Source organism: Oncorhynchus tshawytscha, unplaced genomic scaffold (assembly GCF_018296145.1).
Source record: "Oncorhynchus tshawytscha isolate Ot180627B unplaced genomic scaffold, Otsh_v2.0 Un_scaffold_3672_pilon_pilon, whole genome shotgun sequence".
NCBI lineage: Eukaryota > Metazoa > Chordata > Actinopteri > Salmoniformes > Salmonidae > Oncorhynchus > Oncorhynchus tshawytscha.
Genome location: NW_024609769.1, coordinates 357,501 through 380,000, shown reverse-complemented (window position 1 = coordinate 380,000; position 22,500 = coordinate 357,501). Strand labels below are relative to the sequence as shown.

At 42.1% G+C, this 22,500-nt stretch overlaps 1 protein-coding gene across 1 annotated transcript in view; it reads right to left on the bottom strand.

Moving 5' to 3' along the window:
• Nucleotides 1-22,500, bottom strand: part of LOC112239043 (collagen alpha-1(XIX) chain) — a gene marked incomplete at its 3' end in the record, with an annotated part of 235,180 nt that overhangs the window by 54,590 nt on the left and 158,090 nt on the right. The window contains 8 exon segments of the mRNA XM_042317802.1: nucleotides 366-419; nucleotides 2,053-2,097; nucleotides 2,953-2,988; nucleotides 10,136-10,183; nucleotides 10,344-10,382; nucleotides 14,844-14,876; nucleotides 15,591-15,635; nucleotides 15,748-15,801. Coding sequence (XP_042173736.1) covers nucleotides 366-419; nucleotides 2,053-2,097; nucleotides 2,953-2,988; nucleotides 10,136-10,183; nucleotides 10,344-10,382; nucleotides 14,844-14,876; nucleotides 15,591-15,635; nucleotides 15,748-15,801 — 354 coding nt within the window.

Sequence of the window (22,500 nt, the reverse complement as noted above, 5' to 3'; positions counted from 1 at the left end):
AAGACTTTGCCCCCCCCCCTTTGCCTTCATCAGCTCTCTTCTTCTCTCTCTTACTTTCTCTCCGTCTCGCCTCAGCGGTTTATCTATGTGTTTCCTTATTGTCCTTTGGTAGGTGTAGTTGGGGGAACAGTGGAACAGGGAGACATGAGAGAAGGAGGAAGATGAGATTGTTCTTTCAGGAGGGGTGGGGTCAATTCCATTTCAACTCAGGAACCAATTCCATTTCAACTCATAAATAAATAATAAATATATATATATATATATATATAATACATATATCTTCCATAATTGAAATAGAATTGACCACACCCCTGGTTCAAACGGTACTTAACACATGTATTTTAAGTAACATGTCTTTTACTCACCGTCTCTCCTGCAATCCCTGGGAGTCCGATGAGTCCACGAGGACCTTCTTTACCCTGGAAAACAGTCAGAGAAGTGTTAGAGTCTAATATCCCTTCTTCTAGTAATCACAGCCTGGCCCATGGTGACCTGCCTGTCTGGCTAACTGCAGGCAGCCCCAGCAATCACTCTCTGATTCAGAGAGTTGTATTACTGAGCTGCCAACTGTACACCCCAGTAAAGACATGTTGTTCTGGAGGCCTTTCTGGTCGCCAAAGGGGTTGGAAGTTGGATGCTAAGAAGAAGACATCTCGGAGGTGTTGGAACTGTGTAGACTGTAGCTAGCCACTAGACACCAGAGGGATATACTACAAAGTAGGTTTAATTAGTTAAGCAGCTAACTTTGATAAATAACCAGAAATAACTGTTGATTTTCTGGTTCATTAAGAAAGCTAAACGTATATGTGTTTTTGGTTGTTCAGTCAATTAGACCAAGCCCATTTCAAGCTTACCTTTCTTTTAAAAAACAAGGTTATCTGGGGATATCTACTGGCTAACTCCTTGATCCTACTTTGTAGAATACCCTTCAGGACATCCTGCAGTTTTATGTTATTTTAAATGTATAGTCTGCGATTCGACAGTTGTGTCAAGCTCAAAAGGCATTTAGAAGTTATATCTGTCATGAATCAAATGGGTAAATATCAAGAATTGAAAAGACCAATGAACCATTTCCCAAATACCAGACTGTAGGGGACAAACTGTAGGGGAAGAAAGAAGATTGCAGCAATCTTTTGGTGTTTGACCTGCTGTGAGAATTGCAGCAATCTGTCTGGTTTGGGAGCTTGACCATCCTCTTTAGGTAACAGAGGGCAGTAGAGGAAAACAGGAGCTATTCAAGTGTTCTATAGTAGTCCCATTGAACGACCCACCTCCACTTACAGTACAGGCCCAGCCTCAAACGTTTGATTAGTCCTACTGGTTGATAAGCATTTTATCAGGATTTGAATCCCCAAGGGCTAGTCTTCCAAGAGTCCATAGAGTTTAAGATAGTCATTTCTGTAGACCAATATAAATTGCTCAAACGTTTGACCTGAGGTAATTAAGCACTTGTCATGCCATATAGACCTAGGTCTAGTTCCTGGGGTGAGTTGCATTACCACTAGCTTCTCAGGGAACCTGAACTAGAACCTAAACCAACTACAGGTGCACTAAAGGTGATCTAGGGTATTTGAGTACTTGGTACACAATGTAATAAATTCTGTTTCCTGTGTCAATCCAAACAGTTTCATTCTACTGTACCAATAAGTACAATGACAGAGGATCATACAGCTTGTGTTGTTGGGTGATAGAGACTCTTTGTTCTCTGGTGATAGAGGCTCTTTGTTCTCTGGTGATAGAGACTCTTTGTTCTCTGGTGATAGAGACTCTTTGTTCTCTGGTGATAGAGACTCTTTGTTCTCTGGTGATAGAGACTCTTTGTTCTCTGGTGATAGAGACTCTTTGTTCTCTGGTGATAGAGACTCTTTGTTCTCTGGTGATAAAGACTCTTTGTTCTCTGGTGATAAAGACTCTTTGTTCTCTGGTGATAAAGACTCTTTGTTCTCTGGTGATAGAGACTCTTTGTTCTCTGGTGATAGAAACTCTTTGTTCTCTGGTGAAAGAGACTCTTTGTTCTCTGGTGATTTGATTGATTATCTATCGGGTGTTTACCTCTGGGCCGGGCTCTCCCTTTGGACCTGGTAGTCCTAAGCTTCCCTTTAAATCAGTAATGAAAGGAGGGAGAGGGGGGAAGGGAAAGAAGAAAGAGAGAGAGAGAGACCATTTAAGGTTAGATTTGTTTTTCTCCACAATTACTCCAGGACATGTATTAATAAGTGAGACCCTGAGAAAATCTGTTTAGCGTCTGGCTTCAAGAAAGAAAACCTACCAAACAGAGCAATTCAACCTGACTTTATAGAACTCCCAGTTTCTATTTAGTCTAGAAACACACTGTAATACATATCACTTTTTATTCCTCAAATATCATTTCTTTGTGTACTGGGCTCCTATTCAATTCCAGGCTGCTCATATACAGTATCATGTGTATATGTCTTATTGTATATCATTGTGTACTTAACAATGATATACAATGTCAAAGGATATACAGTACTCAGATCAGTGTAGATGACCAAACCCAATGTCAAAGGTAATATAGTACTCAGATCAGTGTAGATAACCAAACCCAATGTCAAAGGTTATACAGTACTCAGATCAGTGTAGATAACCAAACCCAATGTCAAAGGTCATATAGTACTCAGATCAGTGTAGATAACCAAACCCAATGTCAAAGGTTATACAGTACTCAGATCAGTGTAGATAACCAAACCCAATGTCAAAGGTCATACAGTACTCAGATCAGTGTAGATAACCAAACCCAATGTCAAAGGTCATATAGTACTCAGATCAGTGTAGATAACCAAACCCAATGTCAAAGGTTATACAGTACTCAGATCAGTGTAGATAACCAAACTCAATGTCAAAGGTCGTATAGTACTCAGATCAGTGTAGATGAGGCCTTTAAAGTGTATGTAATGCTTGTCCTTCATCTGAATACTTAGACTGACTGGTTACCTTGAAACCATGTGGTCCTTGGAGTCCTCTTTGTCCCTGAAGAAAAGGATCATATAAACCATTATCCTCATCCTGTAAATCCAATGTCTTTACACAAGAGACACACAATAGCACTGGTGTAAAGTACTTATATTTATATTTTTGACAACTTTTACTTCACTATATTCCTAAAGAAAAGTATTTACTTTTTACTTGATATATTTTCCATGTCACCCAAAAGTACAGGTTACATTTTGAATGCTTAGCAGGACAGGAAAATGGTCCAATTCAACACTTATCAAGAGAACATCCCTGGTCATCCCTACTGCCTCTGATCTGGCAGAATAATTCAACACAAATGGTTTGCTAATTATGTTTTAATGTTGGAGTGTGAGCCTGGCTAATTGTAGATTTAAAAAAAACACGAAAATCGTGCTCTCTGGTTTGCTTAACTTAAGGAATTTGAAATGATTTATACTTGTACTTTTACTTTTGATACTTAAGTATGTTTAAAACCAAATACTTCTAGATTTTTACTCAAGTAGTATTTTACCCTGTGACTTTTATTCTATTAAGGCATCTTTACTTTTACTCGAGAATGAAAATGGGGTCCTTGTTCCACCACTGCACAATAGTAATCAATAGTTGGCCCAACTCAGTCAGGTGACACACTTTTGAAAAGCTATTACACTGTTTCTGAATGGCATTCATTCCAAACCATGTAACTATTGTTGAAGACTATGACATTCATTCTAAACCCTGTAACTATTGTTGAAGATGACATTCATTCTAAACCCTGTAACTATTGTTGAAGTCTATGACATTCATTCCAAACCCTGTAACTATTGTTGAAGTCTATGACATTCATTCTAAACCATGTAACTATTGTTGAAGTCTATGACATTCATTAACTATTGTTGAAGTCTAAACCCTGTAACTATTGTTGAAGTCTATGACATTCATTCTAAACCCTGTAACTATTGTTGATTGTTGTAACTATTGTTGAAGTCTATGACATTCATTCTAAACCCTGTAACTATTGTTGAAGTCTATGACATTCATTCTAAACCCTGTAACTATTGTTGAAGTCTATGACATTCATTCTAAACCCTGTAACTATTGTTGAAGTCTATGACATTCATTCTAAACCCTGTAACTATTGTTGAAGTCTATGACATTCATTCTAAACCCTGTAACTATTGTTGAAGTCTATGACATTCATTTCTAAACCCTGTAACTATTGTTGAAGTCTATGACATTCATTCTAAACCCTGTAACTATTGTTGAAGTCTATGACATTCATTCTAAACCCTGTAACTATTGTTGAAGTCTATGACATTCATTCTAAACCCTGTAACTATTGTTGAAGTCTATGACATTCATTCTAAACCCTGTAACTATTGTTGAAGTCTATGACATTCATTCTAAATTCCCCCTGTAACTATTGTTGAAGTCTATGACATTCATTCTAAACCCTGTAACTATTGTTGAAGTCATTCATTCTAAACCCTGTAACTATGAAACATTCATTTCATTCTAAACCCTGTAACTATTGTTGAAGTCTATGACATTCATTCTAAACCCTGTAACTATTGTTGAAGTCTATGACATTCATTCTAAACCCTGTAACTATTGTTGAAGTCTATGACATTCATTCTAAACCCTGTAACTATTGTTGAAGTCTATGACATTCATTCTAAACCCTGTAACTATTGTTGAAGTCTATGACATTCATTCTAAACCCTGTAACTATTGTTGAAGTCTATGACATTCATTCTAAACCCTGTAACTATTGTTGAAGTCTATGACATTCATTCTAAACCCTGTAACTATTGTTGAAGTCTATGACATTCATTCTAAACCCTGTAACTATTGTTGAAGTCTATGACATTCATTCTAAACCCTGTAACTATTGTTGAAGTCTATGACATTCATTCTAAACCCTGTAACTATTGTTGAAGTCTATGACATTCATTCTAAACCCTGTAACTATTGTTGAAGTCTATGACATTCATTCTAAACCCTGTAACTATTGTTGAAGTCTATGACATTCATTCTAAACCCTGTAACTATTGTTGAAGTCTATGACATTCATTCTAAACCCTGTAACTATTGTTGAAGTCTATGACATTCATTCTAAACCCTGTAACTATTGTTGAAGTCTATGACATTCATTCTAAACCCTGTAACTATTGTTGAAGTCTATGACATTCATTCTAAACCCTGTAACTATTGTTGAAGTCTATGACATTCATTCTAAACCCTGTAACTATTGTTGAAGTCTATGACATTCATTCTAAACCCTGTAACTATTGTTGAAGTCTAGTTCTTTTAAACCCTGTAACTATTGTTGAAGTCTATGACATTCATTTTAAACCCTGTAACTATTGTTGAAGTCATTCATTCTAAACCCTGTAACTATTGTTGAAGTCTATGACATTCATTCTAAACCCTGTAACTATTGTTGAAGTCTATGACATTCATTTTAAACCCTGTAACTATTGTTGAAGTCTAAACCCTGACATTCATTTCTAAACCCTGTAACTATTGTTGAAGTATGACATTCATTTTAAACCCTGAACATTCATTTTCAAAACCCTGTAACTATTGTTGAAGTCTATGACATTCATTCTAAACCCTGTAACTATTGTTGAAGTCTATGACTGTAACTATTGTTGAAGTCTATGACATTCATTCTAAACCCTGTAACTATTGTTGAAGTCTATGACATTCATTCTAAACCCTGTAACTATTGTTGAAGTTCTATGACATTCATTCTTTAACCCTGTAACTATTGTTGAAGTCTATGACATTCATTCTAAACCCTGTAACTATTGTTGAAGTCTATGACATTCATTCTAAACCCTGTAACTATTGTTGAAGTCTATGACATTCATTCTAAACCCTGTAACTATTGTTGAAGTCTATGACATTCATTTAAACCCTAAACCCTGTAACTATTGTTGAAGTCTATGACATTCATTCTAAACCCTGTAACTATTGTTGAAGTCTATGACATTCATTCTAAACCCTGTAACTATTGTTGAAGTCTATGACATTCATTCTAAACCCTGTAACTATTGTTGAAGTCTATGACATTCATTCTAAACCCTGTAACTATTGTTGAAGTCTATGACATTCATTTCATTTAAACCCTGTAACTATTGTTGAAGTCTATGACATTCATTCTAAACCCTGTAACCCTGTAACTATTGTTGAAGTCTATGACATTCATTCTAAACCCTGTAACTATTGTTGAAGTCTATGACATTCATTCTAAACCCTGTAACTATTGTTGAAGTCTATGACATTCATTCTAAACCCTGTAACTATTGTTGAAGTCTATGACATTCATTTTAAACCCTGTAACTATTGTTGAAGTCTATGACATTCATTCTAAACCCTGTAACTATTGTTGAAGTCTATGACATTCATTCTAAACCCTGTAACTATTGTTGAAGTCTATGACATTCATTTTAAACCCTGTAACTATTGTTGAAGTCTATGACATTCATTCTAAACCCTGTAACTATTGTTGAAGTCTATGACATTCATTTTAAACCCTGTAACTATTGTTGAAGACTATGACATTCATTCTAAACCCTGTAACTATTGTTGAAGTCTATGACATTCATTCTAAACCCTGTAACTATTGTTGAAGTCTATGACATTCATTCTAAACCCTGTAACTATTGTTGAAGTCTATGACATTCATTTTAAACCCTGTAACTATGACATTCATTCTAAACCCTGTAACTATTGTTGAAGTCTATGACATTCATTCTAAACCCTGTAACTATTGTTGAAGTCTATGACATTCATTCTAAACCCTGTAACTATTGTTGAAGTCTATGACATTCATTCTAAACCCTGTAACTATTGTTGAAGTCTATGACATTCATTCTAAACCATGTAACTATTGTTGAAGTCTATGACATTCATTCTAAACCATGTAACTATTGTTGAAGTCTATGACATTCATTCTAAACCCTGTAACTATTGTTGAAGTCTATGACATTCATTCTAAACCCTGTAACTATTGTTGAAGTCTATGACATTCATTCATAAACCCTGTAACTATTGTTGAAGTCTATGACATTCATTCTAAACCCTGTAACTATTGTTGAAGTCTATGACATTCATTCTAAACCCTGTAACTATTGTTGAAGTCTATGACATTCATTCTAAACCCTGTAACTATTGTTGAAGTAACTATTGTTGACATTCATTCTAAACCCTGTAACTATTGTTGAAGTCTATGACATTCATTCTAAACCCTGTAACTATTGTTGAAGTCTATGACATTCATTTTAAACCCTGTAACTATTGTTGAAGTCTATGACATTCATTCTAAACCCTGTAACTATTGTTGAAGTCTATGACATTCATTCTAAACCCTGTAACTATTGTTGAAGTCTATGACATTCATTCTAAACCCTGTAACTATTGTTGAAGTCTATGACATTCATTCTAAACCCTGTAACTATTGTTGAAGTCTATGACATTCATTCTAAACCCTGTAACTATTGTTGAAGTCTATGACATTCATTTTAAACCCTGTAACTATTGTTGAAGTCTATGACATTCATTTTAAACCCTGTAACTATTGTTGAAGTCTATGACATTCATTTTAAACCCTGTAACTATTGTTGAAGTCTATGACATTCATTCTAAACCCTGTAACTATTGTTGAAGTCTATGACATTCATTCTAAACCCTGTAACTATTGTTGAAGTCTATGACATTCATTCTAAACCCTGTAACTATTGTTGAAGTCTATGACATTCATTCTAAACCCTGTAACTATTGTTGAAGTCTAACATTCATTCTAAACCCTGTAACTATTGTTGAAGTCTATGACATTCATTCTAAACCCTGTAACTATTGTTGAAGTCTATGACATTCATTCTAAACCCTGTAACTATTGTTGAAGTCTATGACATTCAAACCCTTAACTATTGTTGAAGTCTAAACCCTGTAACTATTGTTGAAGTCTATGACATTCATTTAAACCCTAAACCCTGTAACTATTGTTGAAGTCTATGACATTCATTCTAAACCCTGTAATTCTAAACCCTTAACTATTGTTGAAGTCTATGACATTCATTCTAAACCCTGTAACTATTGTTGAAGTCTATGACATTCATTCATTCTAAACCCTGTAACTATTGTTGAAGTCTATGACATTCATTCTAAACCCTGTAACTATTGTTGAAGTCTATGACATTCATTCTAAACCCTGTAACTATTGTTGAAGTCTATGACATTCATTCTAAACCCTGTAACTATTGTTGAAGTCTATGACATTCATTCTAAACCCTGTAACTATTGTTGAAGTCTATGACATTCATTCTAAACCCTGTAACTATTGTTGAAGTCTATTTCATTCTAAACCCTGTAACTATTGTTGAAGTCTATGACATTCATTCTAAACCCTGTAACTATTGTTGAAGTCTATGACATTCATTCTAAACCCTGTAACTATTGTTGAAGTCTATGACATTCATTCTAAACCCTGTAACTATTGTTGAAGTCTATGACATTCATTCTAAACCCTGTAACTATTGTTGAAGTCTATGACATTCATTCTAAACCCTGTAACTATTGTTGAAGTCTATGACATTCATTTTAAACCCTGTAACTATTGTTGAAGTCTATGACATTCATTCTAAACCCTGTAACTATTGTTGAAGTCTATGACATTCATTCTAAACCCTGTAACTATTGTTGAAGTCTATGACATTCATTCTAAACCCTGTAACTATTGTTGAAGTCTATGACATTCATTCTAAACCCTGTAACTATTGTTGAAGACATTCTAAACCCTGTAACTATTGTTGAAGTCTATTTCATTCTAAACCCTGTAACTATTGTTGAAGTCTATTCATTCATTCATTCATTCTAAACCCTGTAACTATTCTTGAAGTCTTGAAGTCTATGACATTCATTCTAAACCCTGTAACTATTGTTGAAGTCATTCATTCTAAACCCTGACATTCATTTTAAACCCTGTAACTATTGTTGAAGACTATGACATTCATTTTAAACCCTGTAACTATTGTTGAAGTCTATGACATTCATTCTAAACCCTGTAACTATTGTTGAAGTCTATGACATTCATTTTAAACCCTGTAACTATTGTTGAAGTCTATGACATTCATTCTAAACCCTGTAACTATTGTTGAAGTCTATGACATTCATTCTAAACCATGTAACTATTGTTGAAGTCTAATTTTGATGTGTGGCACGATAAAGATTGACCTCCTTTGAACTTTGTGTCCTTTTTTAAATATTTGATTATTAGATTCTTTGCCAACAGCTCTTTCATATATGTTTTGGATGTATCCTAAATGGCAGCCTATTCCCTACATAGTGCACACAAAACCATAGTGTCCTCAATAGCCATCATTAAGCTAAGGACCCTGGGACTAAACACCTCCCTCGGCAACTGGATCCTGGACTTCCTGACTGGCCGCCCCCAGGTAGTAACGGTAGGCAACAACACATCTGCCACGCTGGGCCCCTCAGGGGTGCGTGCTTAGTCCCTGCCATCCAGGCCCAAAAAATTGTCAAAGACTCCAGTCACCGAAGTCTAGGACCAAAAGGCTCCTTAACAGCTTCTACCCCCAAGCCATAAGACTGCTGAGCTTTTAATCTAATGCCCCCCAGACTGTTTACATTGCCCCCCAGACTATTTACATTGCCCCCCCGACTATTTACATTGCCCCCACTGTATTTAGCCTCGCTATTGTTATGTCATTTTCTTGTTACTTTTTTCACATTATTTTTTCACTTTAGTTTATTTGGTAAATATTTTCTTAACTCTTCTTGAACTGCACTGTTGGTTTAAAGGCTTGATAGTAAAAGCATTTCACGGCAAGGTCTGTTGTATTCGGCGCACGAGACAAATAATATTTGATTTGATTTGACACAGAGTCAAACTGTTTCTTGGTGTCGTGAACATCAATATATTAGTCTTCCTCTGATCTGGACCCATACTCACGAAGCATCTCAGAGTAGGAGTGCTGATCTAGGATCAGTTTAGCGGATGAATAATGAAATGGATTAAATGGACAAGGGGGGAGCGGTTTTCTTTTACACTTAAAAGTTAAAGTTTACACTTAAAAGTCTTTTACACTTAAAAGTTAATTATAGACAAATCGTATGAACACTGTGAGCAGGTTGGTACATATCCTATCCTTACTGGATCACCCATTTCTCCTTTCTGGCCCTTGTCTCCTGATTCAGCCTCCTAAAATAAAATAGAAATAAGGTCATTATGAAATGCGGAACATTTGATATAAAATAACTTTCATCAAGGTAACACAAAAGATTGAGTTAGCAGTCAGAGCACGACTGCCGTTATGACTGAACAGAAGGTAAAGGTAACTACGTAGGATGTTTCTACTTACAGAGCCAGACAGATGTCTCAGTCCATGAGCTGTCATTTCCTGGATGGAAAGGACAGACAAGATAGAAGATAGAAAATGAGCTGTCTTCTTCATTGTCACTTATTCGGTAGGTAAGACGTACCACCTAACCTCCCTTATTGAATGCACTTTGCTCGGCACTCGGCTCGGCACTCGGCTCGGGCACTCGGCCCGGCACTCGGCCCGGCACTCGGCCCGGCACTCGGCCCGGCACTCGGCTCGGCACTCGGCTCGGCACTCGGCTCGGCAGTTGGGGTTGTCAAAGTCAAACTAAAGAAGCCTTTTAAGAGAGAAAAGGAGGGAAGGGGTGTTTTCGGTGAAACTAAAGACGAGTGCCTGTCTGTCACTAGACCCTCTTCCACTAGACTAGCCCCTCTGCCTGTACGCCCCAAATGGCACCTATTCTCTATTAAAGTGGGGGTAAATAGTACCATAGGGATCGGGTCAAAAGTAGTGCACTATGTAGGGAATAGGTTGCCATTTGGGATGTATTTTGAGAGTCAGTCCCGGAATCGACCAATCATTGTTTTGGGGATACAAAGCCCCCCTGTGGAGCAGTCCTCCAGCGAGGGTATGGATCGGTAAAGGTCACGGGTGTATCCCAAATGGCTTCCTCTTCCCTTTATAGTGCCCATTGGGCTCTGGTCAAAAGTAGTGCACTATATAGGGAATAGGTTGCCATCTGGGACGCATTCCCACAGTAACGGAAAGTCGACTTTTCAAGCTGTAAAATGATGTCCTGAGCTTTCCAATGATTTTGTACCACAATTGTAGCCTAGAAACCTGCAATTATGTGAACATGTGTTTTTGGTAGCTTCAAGTTCAACATCTGACATGCTGACCACACCGCTCGCGTTGCCAAATAAATTTACACATACATGTTATTCAACCATCGCACCCACACTGCTCGTGCGCGCCAACGAGCGTCTGCGTTGCCAGGCACTAAAATAGAAGTTGCTTCTATTTGTGGCGCAGAAAGTGCTGCAAGTCCTGCCTCTCCCATCGCCACATTGGTTAATAGAAGCAGATACCCTTGTGCCATCTCCTCATTGGTTATACCCACGTGGGTGATTGAAAGACGAACTGAGGTCGGTCATCGTCATGGTAATAGTTTTAGATGCCAATCGCCATATAAAGTCCAAAGAAGAAAAAGCCTGGAAGGAGGTGAGGTGACTAGAAACGATTCGGTTGACTGTTTTATGTGTGGATTAATTTTCGGAGTAGAGGACCTTGTGCATTTCAGGTAAAATAACAACTCAACGTTGTTATAAATGTTTAATGCTTTTTGACCTGTCCCCAAATTAATATAATTGGTTCAGAGTTTGTTTTGATATTTCAACCTGCGTGTCGTGATAGCGTTTGGTGTGGGGGGGACAAAATCAATTTGTGCACGATGGCGGTTTGGGTACGGTGTTAGTCTGCCTCCAAAAGCTAGCAAAAAATATAGATAATTCTATTGAACAAGTATGTCAATTTATTCCAACCCTGTTCCTTGTCTTCTTGTTCTTCTGTGTCTGTCTGGTCGAGCCGGGTTATTTTAGTGGTAATGCATTTTGTTTTGGCTTTCATTTCAACATCTCAGACTGCTATAAATATCTATTTACAAGTTTGTCAATTTGTTCTAATCTTTTAGCCTTCTGCTCTTGTTCATAGCTTAGCCTATTATTCTGTGTCTGTCTGGTCAAGGGCTACGTGTGGGCTATCTGTGGGTCATGGAGGGCCATGCAGTAAAACGATGTCCTGATCTTTCCTGTGATGTTGTATAACAAGTTCAGTGTGGAAATCAGCCTTTTAGTGCTTCAAGTTCCAAATATCAGTCTGCCTCCTAAAGCAATTTGTTCTAATCTTGTCTCTTATATCTGTAGCCTTCAGTCTGAGTCTGGTCAAGGGCCACGTGTGGGCTGTCTGTGGGTCATGGGGGGGTCACACATGCCTATAACCCCGCCTGGTGGTTCCTCCTCTGCACTAATGAACAGGAAGGAGGGTAATGGTCTGAACCCTGGTTTCTGCAGAGTCATGGAATTAAACGCTTTACGGCAGAAATGATCCCACTGTGTCTCAAATGGCACCCTATTCCCTATATAGTGCACTACCATTGACCAGAGCCCTATGGCACCCTATTCCCTATATAGTGCACTACCATTGACCGGAGCCCCAGAGCCCTATGGTACCCTATTCCCTATATAGTGCACTACCATTGACCAGAGCCCTATGGCACCCTATTCCCTATATAGTGCACTACCATTGACCAGAGCCCTATGGTACCCTATTCCCTATATAGTGACCAGAGCCCTATGGTACCCTATTCTCTATATAGTGCACTACCATTGACCAGAGCCCTATGGCACCCTATTCCCTATATAGTGCACTACCATTGACCAGAGCCCTATGGTACCCTATATAGCACACTACCATTGACCAGAGCCCTATGGTACCCTTTCTCTATATAGCACACTACCATTGAGCAGAGCCCTCTGGTACCCTATTCTCTATATAGCACACTACCATTGACCAGCCCCCTATGGTACCCTATATAGCACACTAACATTGACCAGAGCCCTATGGTACCCTATTCCCTATATAGCACACTACCATTGAGCAGAGCCCTATGGTACCCTATTCCCTATATAGCACACTACTATTGACCAGAGACCTATGGTACCCTATTCCCTATATAGCACACTACCATTGACCAGAGCCCTATGGTACCCTATTCTCTATATAGCACACTACCATTGACCTGGTGCCATTAGGGATTCACCCGTTATCTGTTAGTAGGAAGTGGACAGATAAACGCTCATTTAGTTGTATTTGTTTTATACATCCTCCATTTAACTAAGTCAGCTAAGACCAAACGCTGGGCCAACTGTGCACCGCCCTATGGGACTCTCAATCACGGCCGGTTGTGATACAGCCTGGAATTGAACCAGGGTCTTTGGTGACCCCTCGCACACTGAGATGCAGTGCCTTAGACCGCTGTGCCACTCGGGAGCCCCCTATTTAAGTGAGATTTGAGCTAAATAATCAAACAGACCAATTTATGAATTGATAAATGACTTTTCTGAATGTCTGAATTGTAAATGAACGTACTCCAAAGCCACTAATGTAGACCAGAGAGGATTGGATAGATGGATGGAAGCAATGTGGTGACATCTCCCACTTAGCCAATCAGAAATGAAGCTATTAATTAAGCTATTACAATAAAGAGTATAGCTACTTGTCCAATCCTCTCAGATCTAGTGTGTCTATCAGGAGTGGTGGCTAGGGGGGATTTGGCATTCGACAATTGGCATAGTTGATTTGGCATTTAGAAACCGTTTGGGAGCCACATGATTAATTGATTGACTGAATGTATTTGATAATTAGAAGTAGAAGGCTGCCCCAGCCGGAGACATCAGCACATGATAACATACTGGACTTTGGGTGTTCCAACCAAACCTTAGAAAACTGTAGGCCTAAAATAGCAACATCATTTTAAATCATTTTGCTCCCTTATCGCTTCAATCTTAAAAATCCATTTCAAAATGTAATCCAGTCCAGTTAATTGAGTCCGATTAAGTGGTTCTGATAGAACTTCTTACACAACTAATTGCAAGGCAAGAACAGGCTTTATAACCATTAAAGGGGGACTCATTACCTGCCACTGTTCAATTGTAAATGAAATGTTTAAGAACAAGTGGACCTGACTCCAGTTGAGATAAGGGATTCATATTAAATGGCACACTATTGCCTATTTAGTGCACCTCTTTAGACCAGGGTCCATAGGGAACCATTTGGGACACATTCAGTGAAAGACATCAGTAGTCGGAGCATGCATGTTACAAAAGTAGTCACTACGTAGGGAATGGGGTGCCATTTGGGAGGCAGACAGAGTGATATAAAGTAGTAGTAGGAGAAGGAGTTCATTAGTAGAGGGAATATTTGTTCAGCGTGCGGTGATGTGACGTTGGCTCGGTGCCATTTGGATCCGCGGCTAAACAAGAAACCAGGAGTTGAATTATGAAGAAGGACAGATCTCAGAGGAGTCTGGGAATAGTCTGTTGTTCTCACTACTATTACCTGTCTGGATGGTCTACCAAAGGTCTACCTGTCCATTGGGGTCACATACTAGCCTTTTTATATACCATGTTGACATGCACCAGTAAAGGTCCATTACAATTACATAGACAGGTCATGTACGTGTAGATTCAGGATTGTCTTTGAGAGATCAGAGGAGACAGAGCATGGATTGCAGGTACTCTCAGATCTGAAAAACATGTAGCCCAAACATTGTGAATGTGGAGCAGGGATAATGTACTGAACCAACACCGACTGTAGAGTCCTGGCTAGTCTTGTTTACGCCCCTCAGTTACTCCTCTCTCCAATAACTCCAAAATAAACTACAGTACAGAACTGTAAAACAGTCTCTTAGATAATATGACTTTATGTCTCAGTTATAAACAGTCACAGGAAACATTAACGCCACAACAATGTACTCCTCACCGGTCCTGGTGGTCCTCTCAGGCCTTCTTCCCCCTGATAAGAGAACACACAGAGAGCATAGAGAAACCATGTGATGTCATACTGTACAGACATGCTTCAAAACCTCAGGATGATATTGATCTATTGTTTAGGGAGAATCCAGAAGCCCTGGTTTACAGAGGGTTGTGAAATCTCCCCCACCACCGAAGCTGCTGTAACATCTGCTCCTACCTCCTCTCTCATTGATTCAGTCACAACCGACAGTAGCATTCATTCAAACACTATTTACATCTACTTAATGACAACCGGTTTCAGTTGATTGGGTTAGTGGGGTTGGTACACTGATATACTGTAGTGGGTTAAACAAGGACGCCTCCGAGATGAAAGAACAGAAGGTGAGTCACATGGTGTGTGTGTGTGTGTGTGACAATTAACAATGATGAAATATCATTATAAGAGAGTTAATTTGCAGCCAGATTTAGACATAAATGAATGCAGGAAAGATAAATAGATCATGGGTAATCAGACTGGAGCTCACACACACACACACACACACACACACACACACACACACACACACACACACACACACACACACACACACACACACACACACACACACACACACACACACACACACACACACACACACACACACACACACACACACACACACACACACACACACACACACACACACACACACACACACACACACACACACACACACACACACACACACACACACACACACGTGATGTGACTCACCTTCTGTCCTTTCATCCCTGAGGCCCCGTCTCCACCTGGCTGACCCTGAGGGAGAAGGCCAAAGGTCAAAGGTTAGTGTTCATGGTTAATGACAGCCACTTTAAATGTCACCACAATAATGTGTTGGAAGGGTGTGTGCTGTCTGTGTGTTACATACCGGATCACCTTGATCTCCTTTGTCTCCTGGGATTCCAGAGTCACCCTTCACCCCCTGGATGAGAACAGAGAGAGAGAGAGAGAGATAGAGAGAGAGAGAGAGAGAGAGAGAGAGAGAGAGTGAGAGAGAGAGGGAGAGAGAGAGGAGAGAGAGATAGAAAGAGAGCGAGGGAGAGGGGATGAGAGGGATAGTGATAGAGGAGAGAGAGAGTGAGAGAGATAGAGGAGAGAGAGAGTGAGAAAGTGAGAGAGATAGAGGAGAGAGAGTGAGAGAGAGAGAGAGAGAGAGAGAGAGAGAGTGAGAGAGAGAGTGAGAGAGATAGAGGAGAGAGAGAGAGATAGAGAGAGAGAGAGAGAGAGAGTGAGAGAGATAGAGGAGAGAGAGAGTGAGAGAGAGAGTGAGAGAGATAGAGGAGAGAGAGAGAGAGAGAGAGAGAGAGAGTGAGAGAGAGAGAGAGAGAGAGAGTGAGAGATAGAGTGAGAGAGATAGAGGAGAGAGATAGAGATAGAGGATGTATGTGAACATACAAGACAAGTACAACATGATTGACAGCAGAGAGAAGAGATGAGAGTGTTGTGTGTGTGACTGTGTATGTGTGTCTGCGTGTGAGTGTGAACATGACCCCTTTAAATGTCCTAAGGATCGTACAGCACATGCTTATAACCAGCAACACATCATGTTGTCTGTATCATTGTAGATGCTGCGTCTATGGGTCTACTGAGAGAATGGACTATAAAGCCCTGTTGCACTGCAGCAGTTTTCCACACTGAACCAACCAGGTCCTGATCGAATCATTCTCCTCTCCACCAATAGATGGCACTTGATGACAACAGATCAAGTCTTCAGCTGTCGTCTTTTACGCAGCAGTCTTTTCTCTCTCTGTGTGGAATAGGACTGTACAGTCTGCCAATACCACCCAGTGAGTGTGAGTGGACTCAGGCTTATTCACAAGGCACAGAAATGATGGGTGGGCGTCTGCTCTCTTCAGAGGTCCTTTATATCTGTAAAATAGGGACCTTGGAGCAGTAAGGACAGGAAATCAGCAGAAGGGAAGTTAAAGTGCTCAACGCCACTGTGTCCGCCTCCCAGATGGGCAAAGAACCTTGGCGTGACCCTGGACAACACCCTGTCCTTCTCTGAAAACATCAACACAGTGACTCCTGCAGGTTCCTGCTCTACAACATCCATAGAGTATGACATCACACAGGAAGTGGCGCAGGTCCTCATTTAGGCACTTGTCCTAATTCAGGTACTTGTCCTAATTCATATACTTGTCCTAATTTATGCACTTGTCCTAATTCAGGCATCGCCCATCTAGACTACTGCTACTCTCTGTTGGCTGAGCTCCATCAAACCCCTGCAACTTGTCCTAATTCAGACATCACCCATCTAGACTACTGCTACTCTCTGTTGGCTGAGCTCCATCAAACCCCTGCAACTTGTCCTAAAACTTGAAGAATGGTTCATTATTGTTTTATTCTATATATTTGAGTAGGAACATTGTTTAATTAGCTCATCTGCTACAACAAAAGATATGGGCTTCTTCTCAAGACAGTCTGGGGTAGCTCCACCAAACCCACACCTTGTTGAGAGAGATAACAGCCTGCCACACGGAAACAGCCACACACATAGAACGGAGTGCATCCCAAATGGCACCCTGTTTCCTATGGGCCCGGGTCAAAAGAAGTGCACTATATAGGGGATAGGGTGCCATTTGGGATGCAATATTTTGTGTCCCCAAACAGACGTAAAACGAGCAGCTACATTTGGACTGGGGCTGTGTGAAATGTAACTGTCTACAGATTCATAGACTCCCTTCTCACTTTCAACAACACTTCACCTGTTGTCTGCACTCCTCTTTCCTCCCCCAGCATAGAGTCTTCTGGACCAATCAGGGCAACTTTGAACCTTTTGATGGTTAGCCTCCCTGTGTGTGTGTGTGTGTGTGTGTGTGTGTGTGTGTGTCTGTCTGTCTGTCTTAGGGGACATGTTAAAGATTATAAGAACCCTCTTCCTTAACAGCACATCCATTAAATAGACGAAGAGAATCCATACCAGAGCTTCCAGCAGGGACAAGACAAAGTAGTGTCTGTCTCTGTGTCTGTCTCTCTGTATCTGTCTGTGTGTCTGTCTCTGTGTCTGTCTCTCTGTGTCTGTCTGTGTCTGTGTGTCTGTCTCTCTGTGTCTGTGTGTCTGTCTCTCTGTGTGATTGTGTGTCTGTCTCTCTGTGTGTCTCTCTCGCTCTGTGTCTGTCTCTCTCGCTCTGTGTCTGTCTCTCTCGCTCTGTGTCTGTCTCTCTCGCTCTGTGTCTGTCTCTCTCGCTCTGTGTCTGTCTCTCTCGCTCTGTGTCTGTCTCTCTCGCTCTGTGTCTGTCTCTCTCGCTCTGTCTCTGTCTCTCTCGCTCTGTGTCTGTCTCTCTCGCTCTGTGTCTGTCTCTCTCGCTCTGTGTCTGTCTCTCTCGCTCTGTGTCTGTCTCTCTCGCTCTGTGTCTGTCTCTCTCGCTCTGTGTCTGTCTCTCTCGCTCTGTGTCTGTCTCTCTCGCTCTGCTCTGTCTGTCTCTCTCGCTCTGTCTCTGTCTCTCTCGCTCTGTCTCTGTCTCTCTCGCTCTGTCTGTCTCTCTCCTCTCTCTCCTCTCGCTCTGTCTCTGTCTCTCTCCTCTCGCTCTGTGTCTGTCTCTCTCGCTCTGTGTCTGTCTCTCTCGCTCTGTCTCTGTCTCTCTCTCTCTCGCTCTGTCTCTGTCTCTCTCGCTCTGTCTCTCTCTCTCGCTCTGTGTCTGTCTCTCTCGCTCTGTGTCTGTCTCTCTCGCTCTGTGTCTGTCTCTCTCGCTCTGTGTCTGTCTCTCTCGCTCTGTGTCTGTCTCTCTCGCTCTGTGTCTGTCTCTCTCGCTCTGTGTCTGTCTCTCTCTCGCTCTGCTCTGTCTCTCTCGTCTGTCTCTCTCGCTCGCTCTGTCTGTCTCTCTCGCTCTGTCTCTGTCTCTCTCGCTCTGTCTCTGTCTCTCTCGCTCTGTCTCTGTCTCTCTCGCTCTGTCTCTGTCTCTCTCCTCTCGCTCTGTGTCTGTCTCTCTCGCTCTGTCTCTGTCAATTCAATTCAATTCAATTCAAGGGCTTTATTGGCATGGGAAACATGTGTTAACATTGCCAAAGCAAGTGAGGTAGACAACATACAAAGTGAATATATAAAGTGAAAAACAACAAAAATTAACAGTAAACATTACACATACAGAAGTTTCAAAACAGTAAAGACATTACAAATGTCATATTATATATATATACAGTGTTCTAACAATGTACAAACTGTCTCTCTCGCTCTGTCTCTCTCGCTCTGTCTCTGTCTCACTCGCTCTGTCTCTCTCTGTGCTCTGTCTCTCTCTCTCGCTCTGTCTCTGTCTCTCTCTGCTCTGTCTCTCTCTCTCGCTCTGTGTCTGTCTCTCTCGCTCTGTGTCTGTCTCTCTCGCTCTGTCTCTCTCTCTCTGTCTCTGTGTCTGTCTCTCTCGCTCTGTCTCTGTCTCTCTCGCTCTGTCTGTCTCTCTCGCTCTGTCTCTGTCTCTCTCGCTCTGTCTCTGTCTCTCTCGCTCTGTCTCTGTCTCTCTCGCTCTGTCTCTCTCTCGCTCTGTCTCTGTCTCTCTCGCTCTGTCTCTGTCTCTCTCGCTCTGTCTCTGTCTCTCTCGCTCTGTCTCTGTCTCTTCAATGTCTTCTCTCGCTCTGTCTCTGTCTCTCTCGCTCTGTCTCTCTCGCTCTGTCTCTGTCTCTCTCGACTCTGTCTCTCTCTCTCTCCTCTCGTGAAAAACTCTGTCTCTCTGTCTCTCTCTCTCGCTCTGTCTCTGTCTCTGTCTCTGTCTCTACTGTCTCGCTCTGTCTCTCTCGCTCTGTCTCTCTCGCTCTGTCTCTCTCTCTCGCTCTGTCTCTGTCTCTCTCGCTCTGTCTCTGTCTCTCTCTCTCTGTCTCTCCTCTCGCTCTGTCTCTGTCTCTCTCGCTCTGTCTCTCTCTCTCGCTCTGTCTCTGTCTCTCTCGCTCTGTCTCTCTCTCGCTCTGTCTCTGTCTCTCTCGCTCTGTCTCTCTCTCGTCTCTCTCTCTCGCTCTGTCTCTCCTCTCGCTCTGTCTCTGTCTCTCTCGCTCTGTCTCTCCTCTCGCTCTGTCTCTGTCTCTCTCGCTCTGTCTCTCTCTCTCGCTCTGTCTCTGTCTCTCTCTCTGTCTCTGTCTCTCTCTCTCGCTCTGTCTCTGTCTCTCTCGCTCTGTCTGTCTCTCTCGTCTCTGTCTCTCTCGCTCTGTCTCTGTCCTCTCGCTCTGTCTCTGTCTCTCTCGCTCTGTCTGTCTCCTCTCTCGCTCTGTCTCTGTCTCTCTCGCTCTGTCTCTGTCTGTCTCTGTCTCTCGCTCTGTCTCTGTCTCTCTCGCTCTGTCTCTCCTCTCGCTCTGTCTCTGTCTCTCTCGCTCTGTCTCTGTCTCTCTCGCTCTGTCTCTGTCTCTCTCGCTCTGTCTCTGTCTCTCTCTCTCGCTCTGTCTCTCTCGTCTGTCTCTGTCTCTCTCGCTCTGTCTCTGTCTCTCTCGCTCTGTCTCTGTCTCTCTCGCTCTGTCTCTGTCTCTCTCGCTCTGTCTCTGTCTCTCGCTCTGTCTCTGTCTCTGAATATATAAAGTGAAAAACTTAACAGCTCTGTCTCTGTCTCTGTTCTGTCTCTGTCTCTCTCTCTCTCTCTCGCTCTGTCTCTCACTCGTCTCTCTCTCTGTCTCTGTCTCTCTCGCTCTGTCTCTGTCTCTCTCTGCTCTGTCTCTCCTCTCGCTCTGTCTGTCTCTCTCTCGTCTCTCTGTCTGTCTCTCGCTCTGTCTCTCTCGCTCTGTCTGTCTCTCCTCTCGCTCTGTCTCTGTCTCTCCTCTGTCTCTCTGTCTCTCCTCTCGCTCTGTCTCTGTCTCTCTCTCGCTCTGTCTCTCCTCTCGCTCTGTCTCTGTCTGTCTCTCTCGCTCTGTCTCTCCTCTCGCTCTGTCTCTGTCTCACTCGCTCTGTCTCTCTCGCTCTGTCTCTGTCTCTCTCGCTCTGTCTCTCCTCTCGCTCTGTCTCTGTCTCTCTCGCTCTGTCTCTCCTCTCGCTCTGTCTCTGTCTCTCTCGCTCTGTCTCTCCTCTCGCTCTGTGTCTGTCTCTCCTCTCGCTCTGTCTCTGTCTCTCCTCTGTCTCGCTCTGTCTCTCCTCTCACTCTGTCTCTGTCTCTCTCGCTCTGTCTCTGTCTCACTCGCTCTGTCTCTCTCGCTCTGTCTCTGTCTCTCTGTCTCTCTCGCTCTGTCTCTCCTCTCGCTCTGTCTCTGTCTCTCTCGCTCTGTCTCTCCTCTCGCTCTGTCTCTGTCTCTCTCGTCTGTCTCTCTCGCTCTGTCTCTCCTCTCGCTCTGTGTCTGTCTCTCTCGCTCTGTCTCTCTCGCTCTGTCTCTCTCTCTCACTCTGTCTCTGTCTCTCTCGCTCTGTCTCTCTCACTCTGTCTCTGTCTCTCTCTCGCTCTGTCTCTCTCTCTCTCTGTCTCTCTCTCTGCTCTGCTCTGTCTCTCTCTCTCACTCTGTCTCTGTCTCTCTCGCTCTGTCTCTCTCGCTCTGTCTCTCTCGCTCTGTCTCTCTCGCTCTGTCTCTCTCGCTCTGTCTCTCCTCTCACTCTGTCTCTCTGTCTCTCTCGCTCTGTCTCTGTCTCACTCGCTCTGTCTCTCTCGCTCTGTCTCTGTCTGTCTCTCTCGCTCTGTCTCTCCTCTCGCTCTGTCTCTGTCTCACTCGCTCTGTCTCTCTCGCTCTGTGTCTGTCTCTCTCGCTCTGTCTCTCCTCTCGCTCTGTGTCTGTCTCTCTCGCTCTGTCTCTCTCGCTCTGTCTCTGTCTCTTTCCCAAATGGTGCTTTTAACAACAGTCATTATGATGTTCCTATCTTTTAATGTGATCTAGTCACTGATTGGTTGGGAGGGTTATGAGCTATTCATAACAAAACAAGCAGACGATTGCCATACATGAACAGATGGACTGGCCTATTCATATATTACAGGGGAGAAGCCTCTGTGGATAAATTGATTGTGAACATTAATTGACTTGTGAATAGTTTATACTGTATGAATGTTATTAATGCAAAATAAAATAAACATATAACCTCACCATATAGTTTATCGATTCAGGCCTCTCTTGGAAAATAGTCGTAACCATCCGTAAGGCCTTGTCCCAGGATACCTGTGTTTGATGTCTCTTCACATAGTGCTAAATGAACAGTAACGTGGAGCCCAGTGGTGCACAAGGCAGGGAGGGGACCAGCACAACTGGAGACTACTGTCTAGGTGTTGCTTTGAGGGGCTACATGTTGACTTTGAGCTAATCATTAAACAGCAATTCAATATATCTCCCTCTCTCTCTCCCTCCTTCTCCCTCTCTCTCTCTCCCTCCTTCTCCCTCTCTATCTCTCTCCCTCCTTCTCCCTCTCTTTCTTCTCTCTCTATCTCTCCCTCCTTCTCCCTCTCTATCTCTCTCCCTCTCTTTCTTCTCTCTCTACCTCTCTCTCTCCCTCCTTCTCCCTCTCTCTATACATTTACCTCTCTCTCCCTCCTTCTCTCTCTCTCTCTCTCTCTCTCTCTCTCTCTCCCTCCCTCTCTCCTTCCCTTTATTTTGTACCTCTTTCCCCCACTTTGTCTCCGTCTATCCATCTCTCTCTCTCTCCTTGTTTCTCTCCTCCTCCCCTCTTTCTTTCTCCCTCCACCTCCCACCCTCTCTCTCTCTCTCCTTGTCTCTCTCCTCCTCTCTTTCTTTCTCT